We start from the raw sequence: 25,457 nt of genomic DNA, 5'->3' as shown, positions 1-25,457 counted from the left end.
TTATTCCTGATTAATTAGTATTTCCTCTGGTGTCTGACATATGTCTCCTTTCCTAAGACTGAGCTGAGAAAATTGTATGTGGTTTTAAATCCCTTAACAGTATTCAATACTGTACCAGTATAATACTTAACAGTATTTGAGTTTAAGTAGAATTGCATTTGATTTTAATTCTGCAGACACATTTGAGTCAAGGTTTCCTTTATATAGTATTTAATATTCTAAACCTAGTCTGGTTTAGTAATTTATATATCATTTGCTGATTTTAAAATTTCATCTTTTGTGTTTTTTTTCTATGAAAGAAGAGTGAATCGAGTTCATTAAAAAGGTACTTTTAAATTTTTAGGCTTTATTCAGTTTTCCTGCAAGATTGAATTGGGATGGTTTTGGGATTTTCATGTGTTATGAAAATTTGAGGGGGTGCAGGCACCACTACTAAAACATACAATAATAAATGTTTTCAATCAGATATTTTAGAGCATGTATCCATGTTAATTAGTGCTTAGCATAAATATACTGTAGATAGAGATATTTGTTCAAAATTGCCTACAGACAGTGGTAGAAAAACTGTTTACTAACATACTCTGTATTGATTACTTCCTGTCTGATCCACTTATTTTTATTTTTGTAGTATACCTTATAATAAAGTAAAAGCTAAAAATAATTAACAAGTGTCAGTTGTTTTTAATGCAGTGTTAAGAAAAACAGATTCAAATTTTCTTTAAATTAGTCCGTCAATTGGCAAGACAAACTGTATACAATGCCTGCATTTTAACAGTATCCTCTTTCCTAAAATTCATATACAGTTCCATTACTTAACAGTTTTCACTGCAATTGTATTAATGAAGCCTTAAAAAGCATAGGAAATGTGGAAAACAAACAAACTCTCATCCAGATACTTCTTAAAAGTTGTCAAGGTATCTGCTTCAACTACATGGCTCTGTAGTTTGTTCCAGATGATCACAACTCTTTGCGATAAGATGTGCTTTCTGGCTTCTGTCCTAAATGCACTTCCCCTTAATTTTCACTGATGTATTCGAGTATGTGATTTACCATTATACGGAAAGAATTCTGCTGGATCAACTTTATCGATGCCGTGGATAATTTTGAAAACCTGGATTAGGTCCCCAGGCAGTCTCCTTTGCTCAGAACCAAACAGGTTATGTATAATAACACAGTACATATCTTTTCCTTGTCATAATCATTTTTATTGTGATATTTAATTCTCCTTGTAAAACTGCCAAATCAAGGCAGATGCTAATGGCTGGGTGAATGGAAGCCAAAGGACCTTGGCTGTCATTTTAAGCAGACACTCATTACTGTTTGTAGAAGTCTGCAACCAGACTAACACCCTGCATCCAAAAGATGAGTTAAGAGAGCTTGAAAAATTAACAAATAGACAACTGTGTATATTAGGAAAGGAATTAATGAAGAATTCAGCTTGTTGAGTCTATCAGTATTGGGAGAAACCCTGTTTCTTTGAGGAAGGTCTTGTTTATGGCTTGATTGTAAAGAAGTAAACAAGTATTATCAGTTCTTTATTTAAATATATTTTTAATGGCTTATTTATTACGCTTGTTATTTTGAAAAGAGGAAATGAATGCAAAAATGTGCTTTGCAAATATATTTGCTTTTGATATTTATAAAATGTAGAAAGTAGCTTCTACTGTAATATAATTTCTTGTCTTTTAAAGAAATCGGACTGTGAAGTCTAGGAAGAGGAAGAGGAACAAGTCTATTGAGGACTCTGGTAAGGTGTTTTTTATGCTCCCTTCCAGAGATTGTGACTTTAGTATATTAGGAAGGTTTCACCTGAACAATTCACCTGATTTTACTTAAGGCTAGGGCTTCTAAAACTGGAGCCCATATGGAACAAATTGGCTAATTAGAACTTTTCTAAAAGTGACACATATGCCATCTTTTCTCAGTTCACTCAAACTCCACAGGGGTCAATATTCATGATATGGTTCTCTGAATATTTGTAAAGCAGTTCACTTTTTAAAGCAATTTCACTTTTTTCACCAAATTCAGAAAACTGCAGGATTAAAGGAACAAATTGAACATTTACAATTGCTGGTTTAAACTTGGCAGAGTAAACACATTTTTTTTACAGATGTGAAATGAACTGCAGTATTTCTTAATAGCAAAGAAAGTGAGGTGTTACCTTAATTAAAAGGTGACTTATCAAACCAGTAAAGAAGAGGACTACCACTTTTGTACAGAATTCACATTTGTCACAGCTGCAGAAGGAATTCATGCATTTAACTGTCATCTAACTGTTTGTGAAGGAAATTATTTTTGTTTTTTTATATACATTTTTTACGTCATATTTTTTACTTATGTATCGGTCTGTCTGTCCAGTTTTATCCATAGTTATACACATATTACAGAACAAAGGATTTCCTTTAGTCTCATTTAAAACATGATGTGATTTGAATCATGTTATAACTTGTGCACTTTAAGTTTCTAACTTTCCACAGTCTGTAGGATGCTTTTAGCTTAATCGCTAACTCAGTTCGGGGACCTGAGGATTACAACTTCACTGTATGCAGATGATGATGGTGCCCTTTTGGTCTTATCTGGCAGCAATAGGTGATTAATAATATTGACAACCAAAGCTGCTTCTCTTAGGAGAGTCTGCTGTACGATATTGGGGAATCATTTGAATGGGCACTCTGGTGTAGTTGCAGCCCAGTTCTAACATTCATAAACATAGCCTGGTTAGCCTAGCAAAGAGAAATGTGCGCTAACCTGATAAAGAAGACTCTAAAGATTCTAAAGATGCTTACTTTCATATAGTTTTTCAGCTCTGACATAACACATCATGAGACCACACAACAGCTTCCTCAGTAATTCAGCATGCTGGTAAGCTATGACTGTGGTCATATATTAAATTTAAAATAAGCTGTTTTGAACTGAGGAGCATTTGTCCTATCTTTATGAATTTTCATTTTGTTCTGCTTTTCCTGGTGAGGTTAATGATAGCAACATGTAGAGCTTGGCTGATCTGGTCTCTCTACTCCCCAAGCCTTATGTGGGGAATACCCAGATGCTCCTGGACAGTGAAGAAATCTCCAGTGTACCTAGGTTTGCTTTTTTGGCTTTGTGCTGTGGCTTCTACAATTCTCAAGTGAGCTGCATGTGATGTATCCTAGTAACATGCCCAAAGCACCTGAATTGGTTCCTCTTAGGAGTGGTTCTGATTTCTGATCCCCCCCAGTATTGCTGAACTCTTTCCCCTATCAAAGACAGTGAGCTCAGCAACACTGCATAGAAGGTCTTTTTTGGCAGGTTGTACTCATGTCATTTTTTCAGTTACTACCTAGAGCTTGTGAGTATAGGATTGTAGTCTGAGCAGTAAATCAACAGTCTTTTCTGTAGACGTAGCTGTTGATTTATGACTGCAGTCTGGTACAGTGTTTGTAAAACCGTTGCTGCTGTATTGATTCATTGGTCAGTTTCACAATCGCTTCTATTATCACTGGTAAATAAGACCCTGATGTAGTTGAACTCTTCCAGCTTGATAAAATTTTCCCAAATCTTGCTAAGTACAGCTTGAGCAACATTTTGCCATCCTTTCCATCATTCTGGTTTACCAGAATCAACTCTTAGGCTGTCCAAAATCTCTATGGCTTTAACAAACTTCACAACATACAGGATTTCACATTGGGCTCTCAGTCAGATCTGGAGACTCTCCTGCTAACATTGCAAATAAGGTCTCCTCCTTCAGCTTGACATCATGCCATTGGTGACTGTCAAGGTGGAAACTAGGGATGCACGATAATATCGGATTTATATCTGTTTTGGCAGATAATGGGTTAAAATAATTTTATCGGCATCAGACCAATGACTAAATTTGTCCGATAATTTGAACCGATATTGATGACGCATTCACTGTGTTCCGGATATGCCAGACGTTTAGGCGATGCTACTGTGTGAAAATGTCTGCGGTATGGAAGTTTTTCAGAGTGAGTGAGAGCGACATAAAATATGCTGTTTGCAACACTTGTTTGACTAATGTTTTGCGCGGAGGGGTCAAAGTGTGAAATTTCAATACCACCAACTTAATTACACACTTGAAGACACGCCATCCTGACAAATACTGTATACAGAATTCCTCAGAGCAAATGAGGAGAATCCTGCGCCACAAAATCAAAAATTGCAGTTGCTCAAGGTGTTGATCAGTTACTGGATCAATCAAAGAAATTTGATAAAGATAACCCTAAGGCTCAAACAATTTCTGTAAAGGTGATGGAATTTATTGCTTTGGACGATCAGCCATTTTCTGTTGTAGAAAATACAGGATTTCGAAGGCTGCTTGAGCATCTCGAGCCCCGTTACCAGATACCCAGTCGCCGTTATTTTTCTGACATAATGCTTCCAGAGTTGAATAAGATTATGGAAAGTCATGTGCACAAACTCCTTGCTGAATATGTTACAGCCATAAGCATTACCACTGATACATAGACATCTGATACGAGTGCTATTAGTATGCTTAGTTTAACTGCTCAGTGGATCGACCGCAAGTTTGAATTGCAGAAAGCAATCTTGCACGCCCAAGAATGCTCTGGATCACACATGGGTGCTGCACTCTCTGTGGCATTTAAAAGAATGATTGAAACATGGAAAATACCCAAAGACGATGTTCATGTAGTATTATGAGACAACGCACGCACCGTTGTAAAGGCAGTCGAGGAATGCGGGATCCCATGTTTGCCATGTGTGGCTCATACTTTACAGCTTGCCGTGAACGACGGTGTACTATCCCAGCGCAACGTCGCGGATACAATAGCGATCGGGAGAAAAATTGTTATTTTAAGCATTCAAAATTAGCCAACTCGCGTCTCAAAACTATACAAACTGAACTTGGTATGCAGCCTAAAAATGCGTCATCAAGACGTTTTGATTAGATGGAGCAGCACATTCTATATGCTGCAAAGCTTGCTGGAGCAGAAAATAGCCCTTGGGACTTATGCCTTCGATTATGAGTTACCTGAACTCTAACGCCTAATCAGTGGGGGGTTTAATCGAGAACATAATCACATAGCTCCATTTGAACAACTGACAAAATAAATTTTCCAGTCTGAATCCTTGTCTTCTAACGTTATTCTCCCAGTTAATGCTTTAAAACGACAGTTGACTAAAAGCGCTTATACTGAGTTCAGAGTCAAAACCAGTAAAAACGCTCTCTTGGAGGCTGTAAACAATCGTTTCATTGAGATTTACATAGAACCCATATATTGTGTTGCCACTATTATAGACCCGAGATACAAAGACCGCTATTTCGATGCAGATGTAAAATCACTGGCACTCAAAATGTTGCAAGCTCAGATGGAACTTGCATCGAACGAAATGCAAACGAGTGAATCATATGTCCACAAGAGAAAAGGGCCAAAATAAATGACGAGGTGGCATACATGCTTTTTGAAATGCACAACGAAATTCTTGAACAGAACACATTCATGCCTCGGGAAAACAGCCAGATGACAACAAAGGTGAGTTTTTAAAAAAAAAAAAAAAAAGCTCTGTGGAAATCTTTACAACATTGTTTTAAGTTAATAATTAAGGCTGTCCGATCGAATATCGAATGTATAAAAAACCGGCATAAGAAAAACGGCAATCGAATGTAAAACAGCGGTTTTTGCACACACTAACTTTGGCTTCATGTTACTTAAGACGTTCTGGACACTATTAAGGGATTTTACAGATCTGTTTTTGCACGTAACGTTTTAGGATCAGCCTATACCTGTTTCTGAATTGTTAACCCATATTGTTATTAGTCATTAGTTAAACGGTCGGCATCTTCTGTGTTAAACACACCCATTTTAAAGATCGCAAGATTTCTTCAAGCGACTGAGCCAACTATAGCTCATGCTTCTTTGCTTCATATTTTTGTTCAGTGCGTGTTAACTGAATAGTTTCTTAAATAAACACTAAACAATAAACTCATTTTACAATTTTTTTTGTTACTTTGAAAAATGCTGTCTGCTAAATAATTGATTATAATACCCAAAATACTTAAAAGACCACCACAAAGTAACATTTAATACACTTGTTTCATTTCTAAAACACATAAAGGGTCACAATGCTTCAGTTTATTTACTGTAAAAAATAGACACAGGGATATAAGGTTCTCTGGCCTCTAGGAAAAAAAATGCCTCCATTTACTTTGTTTGAGCAATCACTGACAATTTTGTTTGTTTTTCTTTTGAAAGTGCCAATGCGGTGCATGTCTTATTTCTCTTTGCATTGCTTTTTGTGGGAGAGCCAATCATATTCATGGAAGCCACTGTTTTCACCTGAGTCTATTAAGCAATAATGAGCAACTTGTAAGCAGATCAGTGAAAAGCAAAAATAATAATAAAATGTTTCAAAAAACAGCAAATATAATACAGAATGGCATTCAATTCAAATGCCATATACTTTTTTTATTGTAAGGATTCTAATCTTAATTTGACAGCGCTGGTAAAAGCCAAAATGCAGATCTATCTTTTAGATATGAAAGATAACACAGAATATAATGCTGTACAGTATATGTATGCATGCTACTCGGCAGGTGCAGGGATTTCTTTCTGAAGCACCAATCCCGAGGAATGAAAACCCACTGAAATACTGGAGTAACAACTGGAGTTGGTTTCCTACCATTGCCAAAGTAGCATGCAAGTTTCTGTCAGCCCCATGTACTAGTGTGGACAGCAAGAGATTAATCAGTTTGGCTTCTAATGTGATGAAAGAAAAGAGAAACAGAATTTCCTGCGACAAGGCAGTGACGCTCTTGTTCGTTAAGAAAAACCTCCTCATCATGCTTAAAAAATAGAAAAGAATGATAAGCCTCCAGAAAAAAGTTATTTATTTCTTTACCGTTGTATGCTTTTCTGTTTTTTAAAATTATAGATTGGTTAGATTTATTCCATCAAAAAGAAAGAAAAAAGTATTATGTAGTATTTAATACTAGAGACTGTGAAACCAAAGATCAGATAGCCAGCCAAATGTGATTGAGCAGAAGCTATTTTAATGATTGTAAATAATCTGCAAAAGTTATTCTGAAGTGGTATTGCTTATTTCATTGTCATTGTACATTTTACCATTTTTTTCAGTTTTCATTTTTTCAATTATTGTTGAATTTGTGTCATCAAAAAGAAAAAGTGTTATTTAAAGCAATAACCTGCAAAACTGTTTCCCATATAACCAACAGGTAGCCAGCCAAATGTGGCAGATATCATTTGTTTTTAATGACTGAATGTGGTGTGCAAAATTGTTATACAAATAAATGTTCACTTTGTCTATAATTCTTGTCCAGACAGATCAAGTCTCATTTTTCTCTGTATCTTATAAATATGTTTATCGGCATCAGTATTGGCATCGGCAGATAAGTACATAGACATTATCGGATATTGGCATCAGCCCAAAATTCCCATATCGGTGCATCCTTAGTGGAAACCAAAAACATTTTTGCTGCAACGTTTTGCACTTGCCTGCAGTACTGAGTTTTTAAGCTGGGTTTATTTTGACTCTACATCCCTAACCTCTGTAGAGATGTAGGAGAAGCTCTTACTGAGGTGAACGTTGAACTCCTTATGAATAGAGACCTCCACTTGTCACCCCCCCACTACATCTATGGGACCTTCACATCTGTTCAGTGGTACTTAATCAGTTTGATTTCACTGCCAGATGGTGGTCAGTTGACAGTTCAACACCCCTCTTTACTGAAATGTCCAGAACATAATGGCCAACGTTCAGATGACACGACCAGGTACATTTATGAGCAGCACAATTTGAACAAGGTGCTCATTTTGGACAATCCATGGCCAGCACAGAAATAAGTAACAATTCCCTACTCTAAATCAGGCGAGACTGACTGTTTTTCCCCAATTATGTCCCTCACCTCAAGTTATTTGAATTATCCTACCCATGAATGTTAAAGTCTCCATGTTGAAATACATTTTCATTATAATGTTACCCTTTTGATCATTGAACTTAGTGTCTTTGAAAACTCTGAATTCTTTGAATAGTAAAGTTCTTTAAGGGAAATAGTCAAAATTGTACTTGCTACAACTTGAAGTGGCCTTCTTATTCACCAGAACAAGCTTCCATTGTACTGCTCTTTTGAGTATCTGGATTCCCACCCTGAGCTTCTCACAGGGGCAGCTCTAGAATACTAAAGATTATCCTTGATTGAGAAGTGTCTGTCTGTCTGTGTGACTGACTGACTGACCACTTCTAGAAATATGATCTTTTATGGGCTGTCGGCTTCTGTGTCTTATCTTGGAGCTATAATGTCTGGAGATATGTACTCCTGTTAAAGTTGCTAATTTTTGTTTGGTCAAAAGGGAGGAGAAAAACAAACAAATCATAATTGGGCTGTCATGGTTGGTGTAATTAGAATTGTACACACTATCATTCGTAGTGGGGATACCAGGGCCTTCTTTAACAATTCACACTTTACCTGCATAATGTTGGGAACTTTGCTTGCATCATAATAGGGGGTTCACTTCTAAAGGTGTCGTTCAGCGCTGCTTCCTTGACAACATTAAGCCGCCTTCCTTTCTGTGCTTTAAGAAGCAGTTTCACAACTTTTAGTCTGTGTGAATGCAGGTATTTAAAAGATCAGCATAATGTGCTTTTGTAAAAGCATTAATTTTTTTCATATCAGATATGTTTAAATTAGCAATTAAATTATATTGTATGGCCATTTTCTTAAGGTAGGAGCATGATATTCTGTATAGGTCTAATATATTGATGGATGTGATTCCTGAAGAGCTGGTAAAGATACTTCAAAAGGGAAGAAAAGCGTAGGAAGGTCAGATGGGTTATGGAAATGTGTAAACTAATGCATACTGTCTTGATTTTATACAGAATACAAATTAGAACAATTCTCTAATTAACAATTAGAGAATTTTACAGAAGTGGGATTGCAATTCAATTTTTTACAAAAGAGTGAGAGATCAGAATCAGAATATCTTTATTGTCATTGTACGAAATACAAATAAATTAGGTGCAGTCCCTGCGGTGGCAAAATATAAATAAATATAATTACAAAAGGATAAGAAAAGATAAGAAGAAATCCATTGATATCCCCAAAAATGGGAGACTGTGGGACATAGAGAGATGTCTTCTCAAAGGGCAGTGAACAAAAACATGGAGGTTTTCAACATCTGCTCCAATGATTTGCTTTTATTATTCTTCTTTGTTTAGATTCATAGCTTTATAATGTGCTTTGATAACTTGGTGATGAACTGCTCCAAATAAACAAGTATCTAAATATGTCTTCTATTTTTTTTCTTATAGACAGTGAATTTCATCTGTCCTCATGTGAGAGCGAGGCTACTGATGACAGTATAGATTATGATATGCCAAAGGTACGTATACAGTAATTGAGTCTTAGTTGTGTTGTCAGAATTCTGTCCAGGAATTTAGCAGTTTCAACCTAAGGTTGTGATGCTCCTTATTCATGTCATAGCAAAGATAACAAGTTACATGACATGCTGTGTTAAATTATTTTTCAGAAGGTTCAACTCGAATTAATGCTCTGCAGTTCAGTGTGTGTGTGTGTGTGTGTGTGTGTGTGTGTGTGTATGTAATAACCACTATAGAAATACAGTAAATATGAATGTACTGTATATATTAATTTATTTGTTTGTCTATATATAATAATATAGCTGTATTTGGTGCATTTAATTATTGGGGCTAAGAATTAATGTTGATTTCTTGTTTAGTTTTTGTGTATAATCATAAGTACACAAACATTCACTTGTGCTCATTAGGATTCTTTGCTGTTCCATTTGCTTATAGTGTGGACTGAGCTAACACCACATTTTTTTTAATTCGGTCAGTGTACTTAAGTTCTCTCTGTACAGGTTTTTACATTATCTTATAATTTGCTGTTAATGTTTGAATTTTTGTTTTCAACCAAGTGGCTGGGCACTTCTTTCTACAGTGTTTTTCTGTTTGGAATGGAGTTTGCTCTTTTTCATCTGAACTGGAGTAAAATATTCAATGAAATGTAGTCTGTCATGTGTTTTTCAACCAGGACTCATGTCAGCTGTTTTGTGGACATTCAGCTGAGATAAGGAAAGTCAAGGACTGGGAGATGTCAGAGAGTCTTGTGAAATTTCTCATTATTTTATATTTATTTAAATTTGTCGTTGCCTTTGTGGAGTTTGCAAGTTCTGCCCTTGTCTTTCTGGGTGTTCCTGTAGCTACTTCATGAAACATGCATGGCAGGTAGATAGATCAGTGTTTCTCTACCTTTGGCTGGGTGGTTTACCAGTGTTGTTTGCAGTAGTGTGCTGTTAGAGAGTCTTGGTGGGTTGCCTAAATGACTGACATTGCTGTGCTATTTATCCCCATATCTATTGACGATCATCCCACCAAGGGGGACACCCCTTACCCTATACATGTGCACCTGACTCACCAATGCGAACTGCACAGCCTTTATGTACGTGCTTATGTCACCAAGGAATCCCCAACCCACAAACATTTTTATACGTATGCTTATTTCACTAAAGTTCATAGTTGTTTCACATACATTGATGATACCACCACTAAGCCAACCAACATCCTTCCCTACCTAACCCCAACAGACCCGCTGGTGCCTATCTTCACTAAGGGAAGACCCCATCCTCGGGGACACTGCTGGATCACACCACCTTTTAAAGTGTAGAAGTAGTGAGTTAGACAGCCCTTTAATTGCTCCTGGAGGAAATGCATTTTTTTTTTTTTTGCAGAAGCTCAAAAGACATTACTACTACAACAGCATCACCCACTCAAGCACAAACACAAATTATAAAAGAGGAGAAAAAGCTTCTAGATTGGTTAATGATAAGAAAGTTGTGATGGTGAGTATCAGAATGCATTTTGCGATAAGTATAAAGTTGCTCCAGTAGTGTTTCTTGGCATTTCTACTGAATAATTCATTGGCCAAAAGTATGTAATGGTAATGTGTCTGATGGAGGATGTGTGGCATCGTTCATAATGGCATTCAGCTTTGTATTCATTCTCTTCTGCCCTACTCCCTCCAGCAGGTGAAGGATGTGCCCTGTAAGTAAGCCTACATTCTTAATTAGCTTGTTGATTTACTGGTAGTAGGTCAATTGGCAATTGTGTGAATTTGAGTATGGGGCAAGTGTGTTTTTGTCCTGTTATGATCTGGGATACTATCCATGACCATTTCCTTCTTTTAGGTCACAGTTTTGGTTTTAGGTTGATCAGTTATTTGCGCTTAGTACTTGGAAACCAGACAGTTGGACATATGAAGTGCATAGACTGTAGTAAATTAAATATAAGGAGCTGTGACTGTTGGAGCTAGAATATGACAGGTAAGTCCCACTTATCAAATAGTTGTCTGATATTAGTTAACAAGCCCAAGGTGAATGTATATTTCTACCCATGCTACAAAAGTGGCTTAAAGAAACACTAACTGGACAAAGTGATAGAGTAATGGAAGCACAATTTAGTAAAGTTATGTGCTAGTTTACAGTTCCATTTGGGACCTGCCATTTTGCCATATGTCAAATTGGCTGTATGTCGGTCACAAAGTGTAGAGGTCATTGCAATTGAAGCTCTCTGGTTTAGGTGTGGGAACTGGTATGGAGTAGCACAAACTGATCTTTTAGTCTTGCCATCTGCACGCCGGTTCTGTGCATTGCGAGGAAGGTTGCTGGCGGTGGGTAGTTGGTTGCCTTCTTTTCTTTCTGACTGGGTCACGGTTGGTCGCCTTAGCGATCGAGAGAGGTGAGTGATACATTTCCCTGTAAGCTAGTATTACCATGGTGAAACCCTGATCGCACTCGTTTTACCAAAGTGGCAGTTTGCAATTTCTGCTAGTGTACCTAATAAAACGGCCAGTAAGTGTATATTACATAGAAACTTCAGATTATTACATATACCTAGATAATTGTAATGCATAACAGTAAGTAGTACAGCATAATAAAACTAAAAATTGTTCATAACACTGTTCCAGTCATAGAGGGAATATTGCTGTAGACTGTCCTTGACTGTGTTCTTTATGGCCATAGGAACCACTGAGCATGATGGTTGTCAGCTACATAGACAGAACATATAATTATTTTTTTATAATATTAGGGGTCTCCGCCCCCTGCTTGCTTCACTCGCCCACCCCCGTGTTTGGTTTACCGGTTATACAATACAATACAATTTTACTTTTGTATAGCCCAAAATCACACAAGAAGTGCGGCAATGGGCTTTAACAGACCCTGTCTCCTGACAGCCCCCCAGCCTTGACCCTCTAAGAAGACCAGAAAAATCTCCCAAAAAAAACCCTTGTAGGGAAAAAATCGAAGAAACCTTGGGAAAGGCAGTTCAAAGAGTGACCCATTTCCAGGTAGGTTGGGCGTGATTGTCAAAAAGAAGATGGTCAATACAATACAGTACAATACATAGAACAGAATAAATCCTCAATACAGTATAAAAATAAAAATTCTAGAAGTATGGAGTAGAATTTCTCATTAGATGATATCACATAATATGATTTGGATTTGTTTTAAGTCCTGGAGACCTCATTCATCAAGCTGCCTCTCCCATTTGGCCATTCCACATCTGAAATAGCGCTAATCCGGTGAAAGGACCCCTCTTTCCCACGATTCCTGCGATCCTCCATCAGGGATGACTTTACCTTAGGCAGGCAATATACAATTTAAAGAGATTATTTTCTTGGAAATTGTTACATATGCATTATTTTCACTTTTATCTTAAAAAAAAATTTTGCAAAAACAATACTTGTCCTTTTTTTTTTTTTGGCCTCGTGCGTGGTTACATCTCTTCCTCACCTAATCGTATAATGCTGCTCGCATTGTGAAGGGGAGGGGTGGCTGAACGTACGCTTAAAATATGCCATCGCATCATCTGCTGTCGTCCTGCTGCTGGCGAGCTGCACGTTTTGCTTGTCTCTTGTCGTTGTTTTAAGAGCTGGGAACACATGATGCTTGTCTGACAGATACAATCCAACAACTGCTAGGATTAGCTGTCTGTGGACTTGTTTTAAATAATGGCTCACTGCCTGGTCTCGCGTGATGTTCTAAAAACAATACTTGTCCCTTTATTTACGGCCCCGGGCGTGGTTAAATTCTTTCTTGCAGCACGTATAATGCTGCTCGGGTGTGGGGTTTTGTTGGGAGGTTACTGTCGCGCTGCCCTTCAATCTTATTAAAGCCTTTACAGCCGCTGTCCTTTTTCCTACTTTGTGTCTCTGCTGCTCACGTTGTGATCGCTTCTCCGTCATCATAAATATACACCTGACCGAATTGTGTTTTCTTTGAAATTAAACTTGTTGTTGCTTTAACTGTTGCGGGTCCACAGATTCTCATTGTGTATGTTCCTTTATTGTGTAAATCTACGTTTTGTGCATTGAATGATGTGCACTGAGACACCTGTATCTTTGTGTGCTGCTTCTCTTTACACTACTGTTTTTTTTCCCATTCTCTTTCATCTCCTGGTTCTTTTGTTTGTCTTTCGTGATCTTAACGTGAAGATCACGTATCGTCTACTAGTCATTCATTTCACAGTATTTTTTTTATAATAGACAGACATGGATACACAGCAATGAATGGTTGTAAACAGGAAGGTCTTTTCTAAGAGTACTTACAAAATGATACGGATAGTAGAAACAGAAAATGTGTGGTCAATGACATAGCTGTCTAGTGTATAAAACTCAAAGGGAGAAAAACAGACTTATTGAAAAATGCATGAAACTGCTTTCATGAAGAAGTCAGGTGAGAACCATGACACACTTTTAAAGCACAAATCCACCTTAGAAAGTAAAACAACCGGTTATGTTGATCAATAATCTTTAACTTTGTCTTAGCAGAAAGCAGCTGTACAGTCGCCTCAGTTGGTACATTTCTTGAATGTTTGAGAGGGTTTGTGAATTACCTGCCTTAATAAGGTAATGGCAGTCCTTGTGATGCAGTGTGACAATGTTTATATAGCTGCCAACTCTTTCAGGCCTCCATTGACTCCTACTTTATCGTAGTAACACTGAACAACAGAGAGCACACACAGCACCTGCGACAACATATTGTTCACTTTTACCATTTGTCCATTGATGCTGTTGAATACCAGTGTATAACGTGATGCTGCAGAAAGGTTTTCTCTGTGCGTCGGGTTTTGTTTATTTTTAAAACTTGCGATGTGCTCTCTCACACCCGGCACCCATTTATATATCTAATTAGGTTTTTTGAGGTACCTTTTCAACTGTAGAAGGTTAATCGTAAACAGAAGCTCGCCGTCTCTCTGACCAGGTTAACAGGAACACCTCTGACCTTTGCAGTTCAAAATCGCTGCCTATGCTTTGAGTGTGGCCTTTATGAGGCATTGCATTGGTTTAGAAATGTCACACTCAGTGAGCTGACTAATTGTTCCCACCCAGTTTTTAAGCAAAATTCACACATGGTTCTCGCCAGACATCTGGCTTTAGCGAGACTACATATTAACAGTTTTAATGAAATTTAAAGCAAACAGTTCATACAAAAAATTAAGGAAAAAAATTGATAATGTATGCAAAAAAGGAAGTATTTCATGCTTATTATGTTCCTGTTTAACGCTTAAGTACCTTTGGAACATTTCTTTAAGCTTGTATATATAATCCCATACACTATGACGTGCATCTGAAAACTCTATATCTCGGAGCCTTTCTGCCTGCATGCAATCTAATCTACCAGTTTGTGTTTCTAAGTACCTGAGCTCACTGTGTCATCGCACCATGCTTTTTGCAGAGCATTAAGAATATTCCATTAACAGGTTAGCTTGAAGGGGATAAAACAGAATCTTCCATTATCTATGTGGAAACTTACATTCTATTCAAATTAAGTGTTTGTGTGAATTTACCATTAACATGAACATGTTGGCTGGGATTGGCAAAAGCAGACCCCCGTGACCCTATGTTCGGATTCAGCGGGTTGGAAGATGGATGGATGAACTTACTAGGATTGACTGTAGCAAACAACATCAATAATTTACAATTACAAGCTAATTTAAACAACTAAATAAGCTGCATTTTTGTAAATGACATGAATGACTAGCTGGCTAATGTGTTTGAATGGATAAGTGAATGCTATTAATGCCTGATGATTATGTACATACACGTATGTATTGTGCAGCTTCCCTGATGAATTCAGTTCCCTGATAAGAGAAGGGCACTGTATAAAATAATGGGCATTATATAATTATTAAAGATTGATTTACAAAACGAACATGCATGCAGTCAGGTCATATATAAAATTACCATGGGGATCATGTCGTCATTCCACTTGCACAAATCAGTCTTTTGGGATCCTGAAAGACTGTCTCATTAGTAAAGAGTTTAGGAAATACTGTAGTAAATGACTGCAATGCTATATGCTTATTGAATAAACAACTGGGCTTTTTGTAAGGATACATTTTTTTTTATTGGTGTGAATGGGCTCAGTTGAAGCTGCTTGCAGTTTAGTAGTACCTAAAAAATATTCAGAATATTATTGTGAAGTGTATAGTTTTAAAATTCAATCTAATTTTCTCTTTTTTTCCCTCCCCACAAGAATCGTACAACTTCAAGTCCAATGCACTGGTAAATATCATTTTGTTCTTTATATGCGTTAATTAAAATATGTTTTATTACTTTGGTCAGAGACTGTGTAGTTTCGGTTTATTGTCACATATGCAGAGTACAGTGAAATTCTCATTTGCAAGTCCAATCAATAAGCAGCACATTGCTACTCTGCCGTGCCATGATCAGTGAATGTCTTCTATGTGACTAAAGCATAACTTCACTTTTCTAGCTACTGTCAGTGAGATATTGTAAATGCAGTGTATTTTAGTCACTTTTTTATCTTTAAGTGTTATTTATATGAATATTTTGTCTGTTTGTTTTAAGTCATGTTCCAAAAATAGGCAATGAACAGTCTCCGAGTGGAAACCATCAGTATGGTAAGATACATTTACATTACAACTTATAAGAGTGGAAACCAGTAGCAGGCAGCAAGGCCTATTACTGATTACTCAGTTAGGTTGCAATTTTAGTCTCTAACCATGATTCACTGAGGGAATTGCATCAGCTCTGTTTTTGCTTTGATGATTTGACTTTAATTGTCTGTTAACATGTAATTGATGTACATATAATTTGCTGATGAGCTTAGAATAAAACCCAAATATTGTCATTGTGTATTGGAACAATTCCTTCTGAATGAATTTTATATTTAAGATAGATTAATTGATATGTAGGAAAATAGATTATTCTTTATTGCATGTAAACCAATGTGGGTAGCATAGTGGTAGCACTGCTGCCTATCGTCAGGGAGACCAGGGTTCACATCCTGGGTTCTCCCAGTGTGGAGTTTGAATGTTCTCCCCATATCTGTGTGGGTTTCGTGCAGGTGTTCCTCTTTCCTCCCACAGTCTAAATACATGAAGGTTAGGTGGATTAGTGTTACTAAATTGGTCCTAGTGTGTGTGTGTGTGTGTGTGTGTGTGTGTGTGTGTGTGTGTGTGTGTGTGTGTGTGTGTGTGTGTGTGTACCCACATGTATGGGTTTGTCCTGCGATGGACTGGCACCTTGTCCAAGGTTTTTCCTGCCACTTGCCCTAAGCAAGCTGATTGCGATATGCTCCAGAAACCCCAGCAACTCTGTTCAGGACTAAGCTGGTTAGAAAGTGACTGACTTCTTTCTCTTCATCTCTTGTGTGCAGTTGATGTTTTATAGGTTTTAGCATGATTTTTCTATGTCCAGATGCCTTTCCTGACTGCCAACCCTTCCTATTTTTCAGGCATGGGACCGGCTCCAAAATGGCGGCTGGGCTGCGCATAAAGCAGTGTGTTATTCTTAAAATTAAATGTTATGCAGATGCTACATTGGTGCCATTGCGTCTTTGCACAAATTTCAAATTGGATGCAGATTAACAACAGGTGTACTCTTCCTTTATTCAATATAACATGAACAATAATTGAACATTCCACAAACAAACAAAAAGAAACCCTCCCAGCTACCTGGCTGTTGGTCTTGATCCTTCTATGGATCCTTCCCTTTCTGATCTCCTATGATGCAGTCTCCTGCAGTTTCCTCTCTTATATCCTGTCCTTTGACCTTTTAACCTTTACAAAAAAACTTTGCTTAAACTGAACTTTTCCTTATATACAGTATAAACACAGATAAGTAAAAGAGACAAATCTTTAATCATATTGTGATAAGGTGCTATATGTGCGTCCGACCTGACACAGACTTGACACGGAGGCACACGTAAAACAAATGAACTGTTTATTTTTTCTTCCCCTGTGGGTGCACGTCTTCCCCATGTCCCACAGGCAGTACACAGTCCCAAGCACACAAAGTAACACAAAGCACTCTTTTTCTTCCTCCACCACTCCTCCCAGGGAACCTCATCCTCCTCCACCCGACTCTGGCTCCCTGAGTGGTGGTTGCTGGACCCTTTTATAGTCCACCCAGTGCACCAGGTGGTTGACTGCTGAGTTCCAGCTGCACTTCCAGGTGTGGCGAATACGCTGACCATATAGTCCCAGTTACAGCACACCATGGCGGTGCCTGTGGGACCCAACAGGGTTGCATCTAACTCCAATTCCCATGGAGCCCTGCAGGAAACCGAGGCACTGCTCCAACTCAGGGGGGTGGCTGTCTAGCATCCAGGGGGAGCTATTGCACCGTCCATGGCTGCTACTCCTGAGCATATAACAAAGGGGCTTCCCGGCCTTTCATGGACCCCGGCCGTACGCCACAATATTTAACATAATAAAAATATTTCAATATATACATTATAGTTGTTTATTCCATACATATCAAGTGCAGTCTTTGTATTGGACAAAATGGCATTTGGACAATGAATGCTAAATCCACTCTAAACATAACAGGAAGCCGGTGTAAAGATTTATGAACAGGCGGCTGTTGGTTGTACTTCCTAGATCTACTAATGGTTCTTTCTGTAGCATTTTCAGTGAACTGATGCCTGGGAATAATGAGTGACAGTAGTTCAGTCTAGTAGATGTTAATGTATGAATTAACTCCTCTTTATTCCCCATACTTAGAAGGCATAATAATTTTCTTTTATTTTTATCTGGAGAAAGGCTTTTTTTAGGTACTGTTGGAATTTACTTTGGTAAAAGATATACTAGTGTCAACAATAACCACTAAATAACCACTAATTGCATGCTGATTCTGCAAAACCAATGTTTAGGCCTAGTGAGTTTAAAAGTGACAGGATGTTGTTGGTGTCTCTTGTGATTCCCATCAATTAATAACATTTCCACTTTTTTACATTAAAAGACAAATAGTTGTTGTTCGTCCAAACTTGATCATACCTACTTGATACAATTTAATTAAAAACACAAGAGGCTGAATAGTATTTGTTCTTAAGGAAAAATATAGCAGAATATCATCTGCATATGTATAAAAGCTCACGTTATGCTTTCTACCTATCATTTCTGGGGCTGAATATAAATTTAAAATGGCAACTGCCTAAATAATAAGCCCTGAGTGACACTATATATAACTTTAGACCTTAATGGTGGAATATTTTCATTGCATTTATTTATCCAAATATATGGTGAATTTGATTTGCTAAGTATGAACTAAATCTCGCAAGACCACATGAACCAACCATACATAGGACAGTACTAGAGAATCCAATAGGGCTGGGTATTGGGACTAATGTCCTGATTCAATTCAATATCAATTTTCTCTTAACTGAATTAGCGTGCAGGCGACATGGTGGCACAGTGGTAGCGCTGCTGCCTGGCAGTACGGAGACCCAGGTTCGTTTCACGGGTCCTCCCTGTGTGGAATTTGCATGTTCTCCTCTGTGTGGGTTTCCTCCGGGTGCTCCGGTTTCCTCCCACAGTCATGCGGGTTAGGTGTATTGGCGAGTGAGTGGTTGAATGAGTGCAGTTCTGTAAAAAAAAATTTTTTTTTTTTTTTTACAGAACTGCACTCATTCAGAATTTGCCATAATTTAGCTTAGCATGCTCGGGCTTCTGCCAATGGCCTCTTATTAATTACAGGCTGACTTTCAAATTAGTTAATTACTTTTGTCATTAACTTGCACACAGACATTTTTGTACTGTTTTACTTTAATGCATGCGTCATGTTATGTATGTCTGGAATCTAATCATATACTGTAATAATGTAAAAAAAATGTGTTGTGTCATTTTTTTTTAGAAAATGGCAAAGATTATTCTGGAGAAGATAGTGATGACACTCATGTGAGTTCTGTTGTAAGTATTTTAATATTCTTTTTTGTTTCCTTTTGTCCGTTTATTTACAACCCCAATTCCAATGAAGTTGGGACGTTGTGTAAAACGTAAATAGAAACAGAATACAGTGATTTGCAAATCCTTTTTACCCTATATTTAATTGAATACACTACTGTACAAAGACAAGATACTGAATGTTCAAACTGAAACTTTATTGTTGTTTTGCAAATCTTCACTCATTTTGAACTCGTTTTACAAAACGTCCCAACTTCATTGGATTTGAGGTTGTACCATTGTGATATTTTTCTTTGGCTGTACACCAGAAGTGGACAATTTCATTTCTGAACAGCTGTAGTGACTATAGATATTTGATTCCAGTCCATATGAGGATGAAAAATGAAATCTGAGAACAGATAAAAGGGACCCAATTTCTTTTCTGACTAAAGCTTGGTCAAAATGATTGACTTCTTATATTGTTCCCAATGATAAGTACATGATCATATGGCAGGGGTCTCCAGTTCTGGTCCTGGAGTGCTACTGTGACTGTAGGCTTTCATTCTAATCCTTTAATTAGTGACCTATTTTTGCTGCAAAATTAACTTCTTTTGCCTTTATTTTAATTGACCTGCTATTTAATACTCGGATCCCTCAATTGTTTGCAGCCAAACAAAAATGATACACAAAATGAACAAACACATGACCAGCTAACCTGTGCCCATCATACAATTTCTGAAAGGTGAAAGTCTCAGTAACTTTGAGCTGCTCTGGTCCACAAAACATTATAATGGTATTCTTAGAAAAAAGAAAATCAACAGTTTTGTGGCAGAATGAGAGCACCAGCAAGCCCAGGAATTAAATAGCAGGTTTAATTCACTTCAAGAATTGACTTCTAATTAAGTACAGTAGCTATTTAGAGTGAAATTGGTTGAAGTTTTAGGCCCCGACTTAGCTGGTCATCTGTTGGCTCGCTTCACATCTCATTTCTGTTTGGGTTCTTTTTTTAAATGAAGCAATTCAGAGAAATGAATTTTAAATAAAACAAGTAGGGAAAAGAAGTTAATTAACAGTAAAAACTGGTCACTAATAAAGATAAGGATTAGAATAAAAACCTGCAGCCACAGTAGCATTCTAGGATCAGAGTTGGAGACTCCTGCTGTGTGGACTTTTGTTCGGGATTTTTTTTTTTACCTTGGTTAAAACTTTATATTATATAGGTATATGATGATAACATGCATGGTTTCCTGGGCATTACATCAGTGACTTTCCAAAAATTTTAGACATTTTGTTTTTATTTAAATCCATATATGTTAATAAAATGAACTGCTAGAAATTTACTCTCCTCACCTTAAGTCATCCATGCTAATTGGTTGTAGTCTCTAAATTGAGTCAAGTGTGAATGAGTTGAAATCTGATTGTGTTTAAATAGCAGACTTAATTTAGCTTAGTATCTTCAAGAAGGTAAAGATTTTTTTTTTCTCCCTTAATGTGAATGTATCTCTTATTGACCTGTAATTGTTATCGGATATTCATCATCCTAATGGATGTCAGGTTAATCATCAATCTACTATGGCTTCCTCTTAAGAATGGCATAGATAATCCTTATAAATTAGAAGAAGCTGTCATGGAGGAAGCCTCTGATATCTGGGGCGTCTGCCATCTAGAATGCTGCGGGAATAAAAAGTCCCCAGTGATATCTTCCCTTCTGGGTCTGATCCCCTGCCGGGATGCCTATCTACCTGTTCGGAGCCTCCCGTCCGGGTAAGGTACCATCTTCTCTTCTGGCTGGAATGCCTGTCCAGCCCATGTGGTATGTACATATCTCCCCCCTCAGAAGAGACCTATTGGTTGCAGTGACCAGTATTGTGAGGGGGTCAACACAGTGCAGAGGCGTGTCTCCAGAATCAACATCTCTAGCACTGCCTCTGTAAGAAAAACAAAGAAAAAATTGGAGTATATAATGTCCATTGGTGCTCCAGAGGCGGCTGTGACATATTGGAGAAACGTCTCCACTGGTGCCTCCTCTTTGAACAAAAGAAACAACTTCCATGGTGATCAATGAAGCAGGTGGGGAATCGATTAGGCCCCACCTTTTCTTGCTAGTCACCCCCACATGAGCCTTCTTGATAAGTCAGAGTGTCCCCCACAGTATGCAGTCTAGGTAGGGATACACACCCACTTGGTACAGGATGACAACTCTGATTGGTTGACTGTGGTTCGTCAGTTGTCATTCCCAACTGACCGACCACCCCTTCCTTTTATACGGCCTTCGGATGGTCTGGGTCCCTCTATTAATTAAAGATGGGCCCCTCACCGTCTGTGTGACTTTAACCCTACACTTTTCTTTTTTGTGTTTTGTGGAAGCACATCCTACTCGACATCAAATCACATTGTCCGGAGACCCTTCGGATGGTGTCCATTTTCTTTTTCCCAGCCTGACCTCTGTAGTCTGGATAACCACGTCCACGACTCGCAGCTCAGGTAGGGTACATTTTTCTCCAATCCCAGACATTAACTGTTGGAGTGAGCGTCACTTGATTCCCTTCACTTGGATCAGGGATCAATTCACACTGCACTCCCTTATGATTTACTATACAGCATTCACACAACTGTATAGCTGAATCCATTTTATCTATTACTTTTAAGTCCATCTGCATAAGGTACTGTTGTATGGCCATTATTGGTTCTTCTGCCAGCTTTTTGACTGCCCTGATTGCCTTCTCTAGGTTGCTCAGGACAGTTTGCAGAATCAACAGTGGCTCCACCAATCGGTTGAGGCACCGTCACTACTACCGGCGGGGAGAATGGCTCCAGACGATAGCGGACAGGACTGATCTGTCTCGGTGATATAAATTTGTTGCTGGGATCAGAACATTTGTCTTGCACCATCCAATTGCCCTTATTTGTAATCTGAGAGAGACTCGCCCATCTTTTTTTTCTTTGAGGTTTAGCCTGGAATTATTCAGACTCTGGAGGCTTATCGTTCCAGTAGTCACCATGTTGATTTTCCAAGCCTACCCTAGGATGATCCACGTGCCTGCCCTTGTAGAATAGGGTCCCAAGATTAGTAAAACTAGATTAACTGGACGGCTTGTAGTCGCCATCATGCCCACGTGGGATATAAAACGAATTAACAGCCGCATTTTCAGCACTGAAGAGGCAGGAGTCTGAAAAATAATTAAAATACCTTTCTGGCGACTCAAATACTCTAGTGGCACATACCTCTGAACTTGATCTTCACTTGATATTGTTACAGAGGCTGTAATTTGTGTCGCTTCCCTGACAGCAATCCTCTCTTTGTAATGGCCGGGGCTCTGCGGGCCACTGCCCTGTCCTCCTCACTTCCCACAAGGTATGTCCACAGACACACACAGTCATCCATTGTTTGTCCCCTGGGAATCTTTCCATTCTTCTTTACAGATTTTCTCCCCATTCCCAGTACAAATGGCCATGGAATAAAGACTCAGTTACTCAGGTGGGACCTTTTCAGCTAACTTTCAATCTCCTAAGCTTGCTTTGTAGAATACCCCCAAGACTGGAGAAAGGGATGGATGTAACATTTCTTAGAACCTACACCTTTTTGAACTCTTCAGTGCAAGCTGTCTAAAGCAGCAGGGTAATGTTCAACATCGTTCCTGGCCTCTTTTCCCCAGTTGATTGCTACCGAAATCAAATCCAACTGGCCGAATACTGACCAATTATGCAGGCATTTTGAGACATGTAATAATGACTACACCTTCAGCATCATGCAAAATTGATTCAGTGATGTTACCAGCACTGGCTTGGACCTTGGATTTCTTTGTGTGTTAAGAATTACCGTGCTTCAGTCCTATTTATGAAATGTATTTGGACTGGCTGAAATTTAACCTCAGTATTTTTCCTTGGAACCTCAGATGTGGGGATTTTTCATTTTAGGAGTCAACATTATAAGCACCCAGCATGCTCTGCTGTATTGTTAGTAGTAAGAGTGTCAATCCCCTTTTACTTCCCTTTTTCACATTTCTCCTAGTGCTGGTCAGTAAACATCAGTGCATTTTTTCCAAATGCTTATTGGACATTTCATACAAAACAAAATACAATCCCATATCAGAAAAGGTTGGGACAGTATAGAAAATGCAAAAAAAAGAAGCAGTGATTCTTAAATTGACTTTTAAGTCATTTCATTGCAGACCATATGGAACTAAGATATTTAATGTTTTGTCTGATCAGCTTCATTTGTTAATATACATCCATCCCAGCAGTTCAGGAATAATTTATTTTATTTTTTTTTTTGCATTTTCCATACCATCCTAACTGGTTCTGATTTGGGTTGAACTTATAGTAGCTGTTTGTTCCAATGCTAGTGGCAACTGATTATAAAGGATGTTAAGGTGTTGGAGGGAAAGTGCTGGATATAAAATGTTTCTGTCTTGTAAATACGACCGTTTCTCACAGGACACAAAGTAGGGGAAATTGGGGGTTTCATTGTTTAAATATTCATACTTGGTAGGAATAGTTTCAAATATCCATAATAGATCAGTGATGCCCACTTCAAATTCTGATTTCAAAATCTCTTGCATGTGGTGGATATAAAAATGATCAACTTTTCTAGGCTATTTTAAACTATTCATAAAGGTTCTGGCTATATACTATACCCTCTACAACAAAATGTTATGCAGTGATGATCTGTACCCCACACTCTACATTGATTTCTCTGATCAGTCATGGCCCATGCTGTGAATAACTCTTTCCTACTCTTCATAAAGCAGTTATGATGTTTAAAGGTGCAGTCTACATAGTCTCTACCCACCATGCTTCTTCATTATAGCATCCTTTTCATTAGCTTGCTTGTTCACACTCTCAGCTAATGCCCTGCCCTCCACGACAGTTCTGTAAAAGAAAATTATTTATGTGAATTCTTAAGTGTTTTCTGAATAATCGATGCTTTTTTTTTTTGAGATGGACGAAAATGAAGACCAGTCTGAAAGTAACCGCTCTGAAAGTATCTTGGACCCAGTGCTGTTGATGACCCAACGCTCAACAGGTAAACAAGTGAAATCCTTTCTTTTTTCTTCGTCTTATTATTAATTTTTTTTCTCTATAAACAAGAATATGAGTATGAAAATTTAGCATGGTAAATAATAAATTAATTTGGTAAGGCTCCTACTTTATTTACCATCTCTTGTTTATTATCTCTTTTGTAGGAGGCGGTCACCAGCCATTAGACTTGCATCAAGGTAAGTGAAGACCAGTCATTTTTAAGAAACAGAATAGTACAATTTATTGATAAAAATGTTTATAGAAATTTGATAACTGCATATATATAAGACAGGACGCAGACAAACATGTAGCCCTGAAGAGGCTGGCCGTTTATTGGCTCTTTAGAGTTCTAGTTTATCTTGGCTCAGATAAACAGTTTTACAGTACATTACCAAGTCTTTAAAGATGATGTCTGATGTTGTATGGAGTTTGTTCCAGGTTCAACTGGAGAATTATCCATGCCTTGTAGTGCACCCATTCTCTTTGCAATGTGGTCCTTTGTTCAAGTGACTTGTGCTTTTCTGAGTTAGGCTTTTGCTGTGTCATCTGTAACGTTAGCGTTACTCTTTCAGGCACAAGAGCTTAGATGTGGAAGTTCCCTTCTTGAAATAATATCTGCTTCTCAGTCTTCTCAAACTGCTTGCACAGGCAGACAGGATCTCGGCTTTCTAGTCCAGAAAGGGAAGAGACTGTCAGCTTTCAGCTTCCAAGAGAAGGAGCGGCTCATCATATTTTTTTTGTTTCAGAGAGCAGGTTAAGAGAGAGGTTATTTTGGAGAGTTTGCAGAGAAGTGTTCCCATGAAATTTTTATTGAATGTGTGCAGAGAGAGAAGTGTATAAAGGGATGAGGGCAGCTAGTTTTGAAAGAGATGAATAACCTTTTGTGATTGAATTAAAATAATTTACAGTTACAAAATGGGTGTCTTCTTATAGATATGGTATTTTGTCCATACGAATTATCATTCATTGGATTATAACTCTTTGTCCTTTAGTGTCTGTTACTCGTGCGCCCTCTAGTCTGAAGAAGTCTCTGCCAATATGTCATTTCAACTGTGATTAAGTACAGGCTGGCTTTGGTATGAAGAGCTCAGTCCCTTACTTTAGAATTCAAGTGAGGGTTTGGTGCAGCTAAATGTCTGCATCCCTGTTAAATCTGCTATTTTAACAGGTCTGGTGTGCCACTGAATCCTAGCAGAATGGGCAAATCCACTTTGTCCCACACAAGAAACTAAACTTCAGAAATCAAGAAATAC

General features: G+C 38.0%; 1 protein-coding gene and 1 pseudogene across 1 annotated transcript in view; one reads left to right on the top strand and one right to left on the bottom strand.

The window, feature by feature from the left end:
* The window catches only part of LOC120524051, a 658,450-nt pseudogene that overhangs the window by 201,468 nt on the left and 431,525 nt on the right, over window positions 1-25,457 (bottom strand).
* Window positions 1-25,457, top strand: part of LOC120524048 — a 52,042-nt gene that overhangs the window by 18,314 nt on the left and 8,271 nt on the right. The window contains exons 6-14 of the mRNA XM_039745875.1: window positions 300-325; window positions 1,692-1,747; window positions 9,286-9,356; window positions 10,725-10,835; window positions 15,531-15,559; window positions 15,866-15,918; window positions 19,154-19,209; window positions 24,124-24,208; window positions 24,369-24,401. Coding sequence (XP_039601809.1) covers window positions 300-325; window positions 1,692-1,747; window positions 9,286-9,356; window positions 10,725-10,835; window positions 15,531-15,559; window positions 15,866-15,918; window positions 19,154-19,209; window positions 24,124-24,208; window positions 24,369-24,401 — 520 coding nt within the window. The remainder of the gene's footprint in view (window positions 1-299; window positions 326-1,691; window positions 1,748-9,285; window positions 9,357-10,724; window positions 10,836-15,530; window positions 15,560-15,865; window positions 15,919-19,153; window positions 19,210-24,123; window positions 24,209-24,368; window positions 24,402-25,457) is intronic.

This window comes from Polypterus senegalus, chromosome 2 (assembly GCF_016835505.1).
Source record: "Polypterus senegalus isolate Bchr_013 chromosome 2, ASM1683550v1, whole genome shotgun sequence".
NCBI classification, from domain to species: Eukaryota; Metazoa; Chordata; class Cladistia; order Polypteriformes; family Polypteridae; genus Polypterus; species Polypterus senegalus.
Note: the sequence above shows the minus strand (reverse complement) of the source record. Positions and strands in the feature narration are given on the sequence as shown.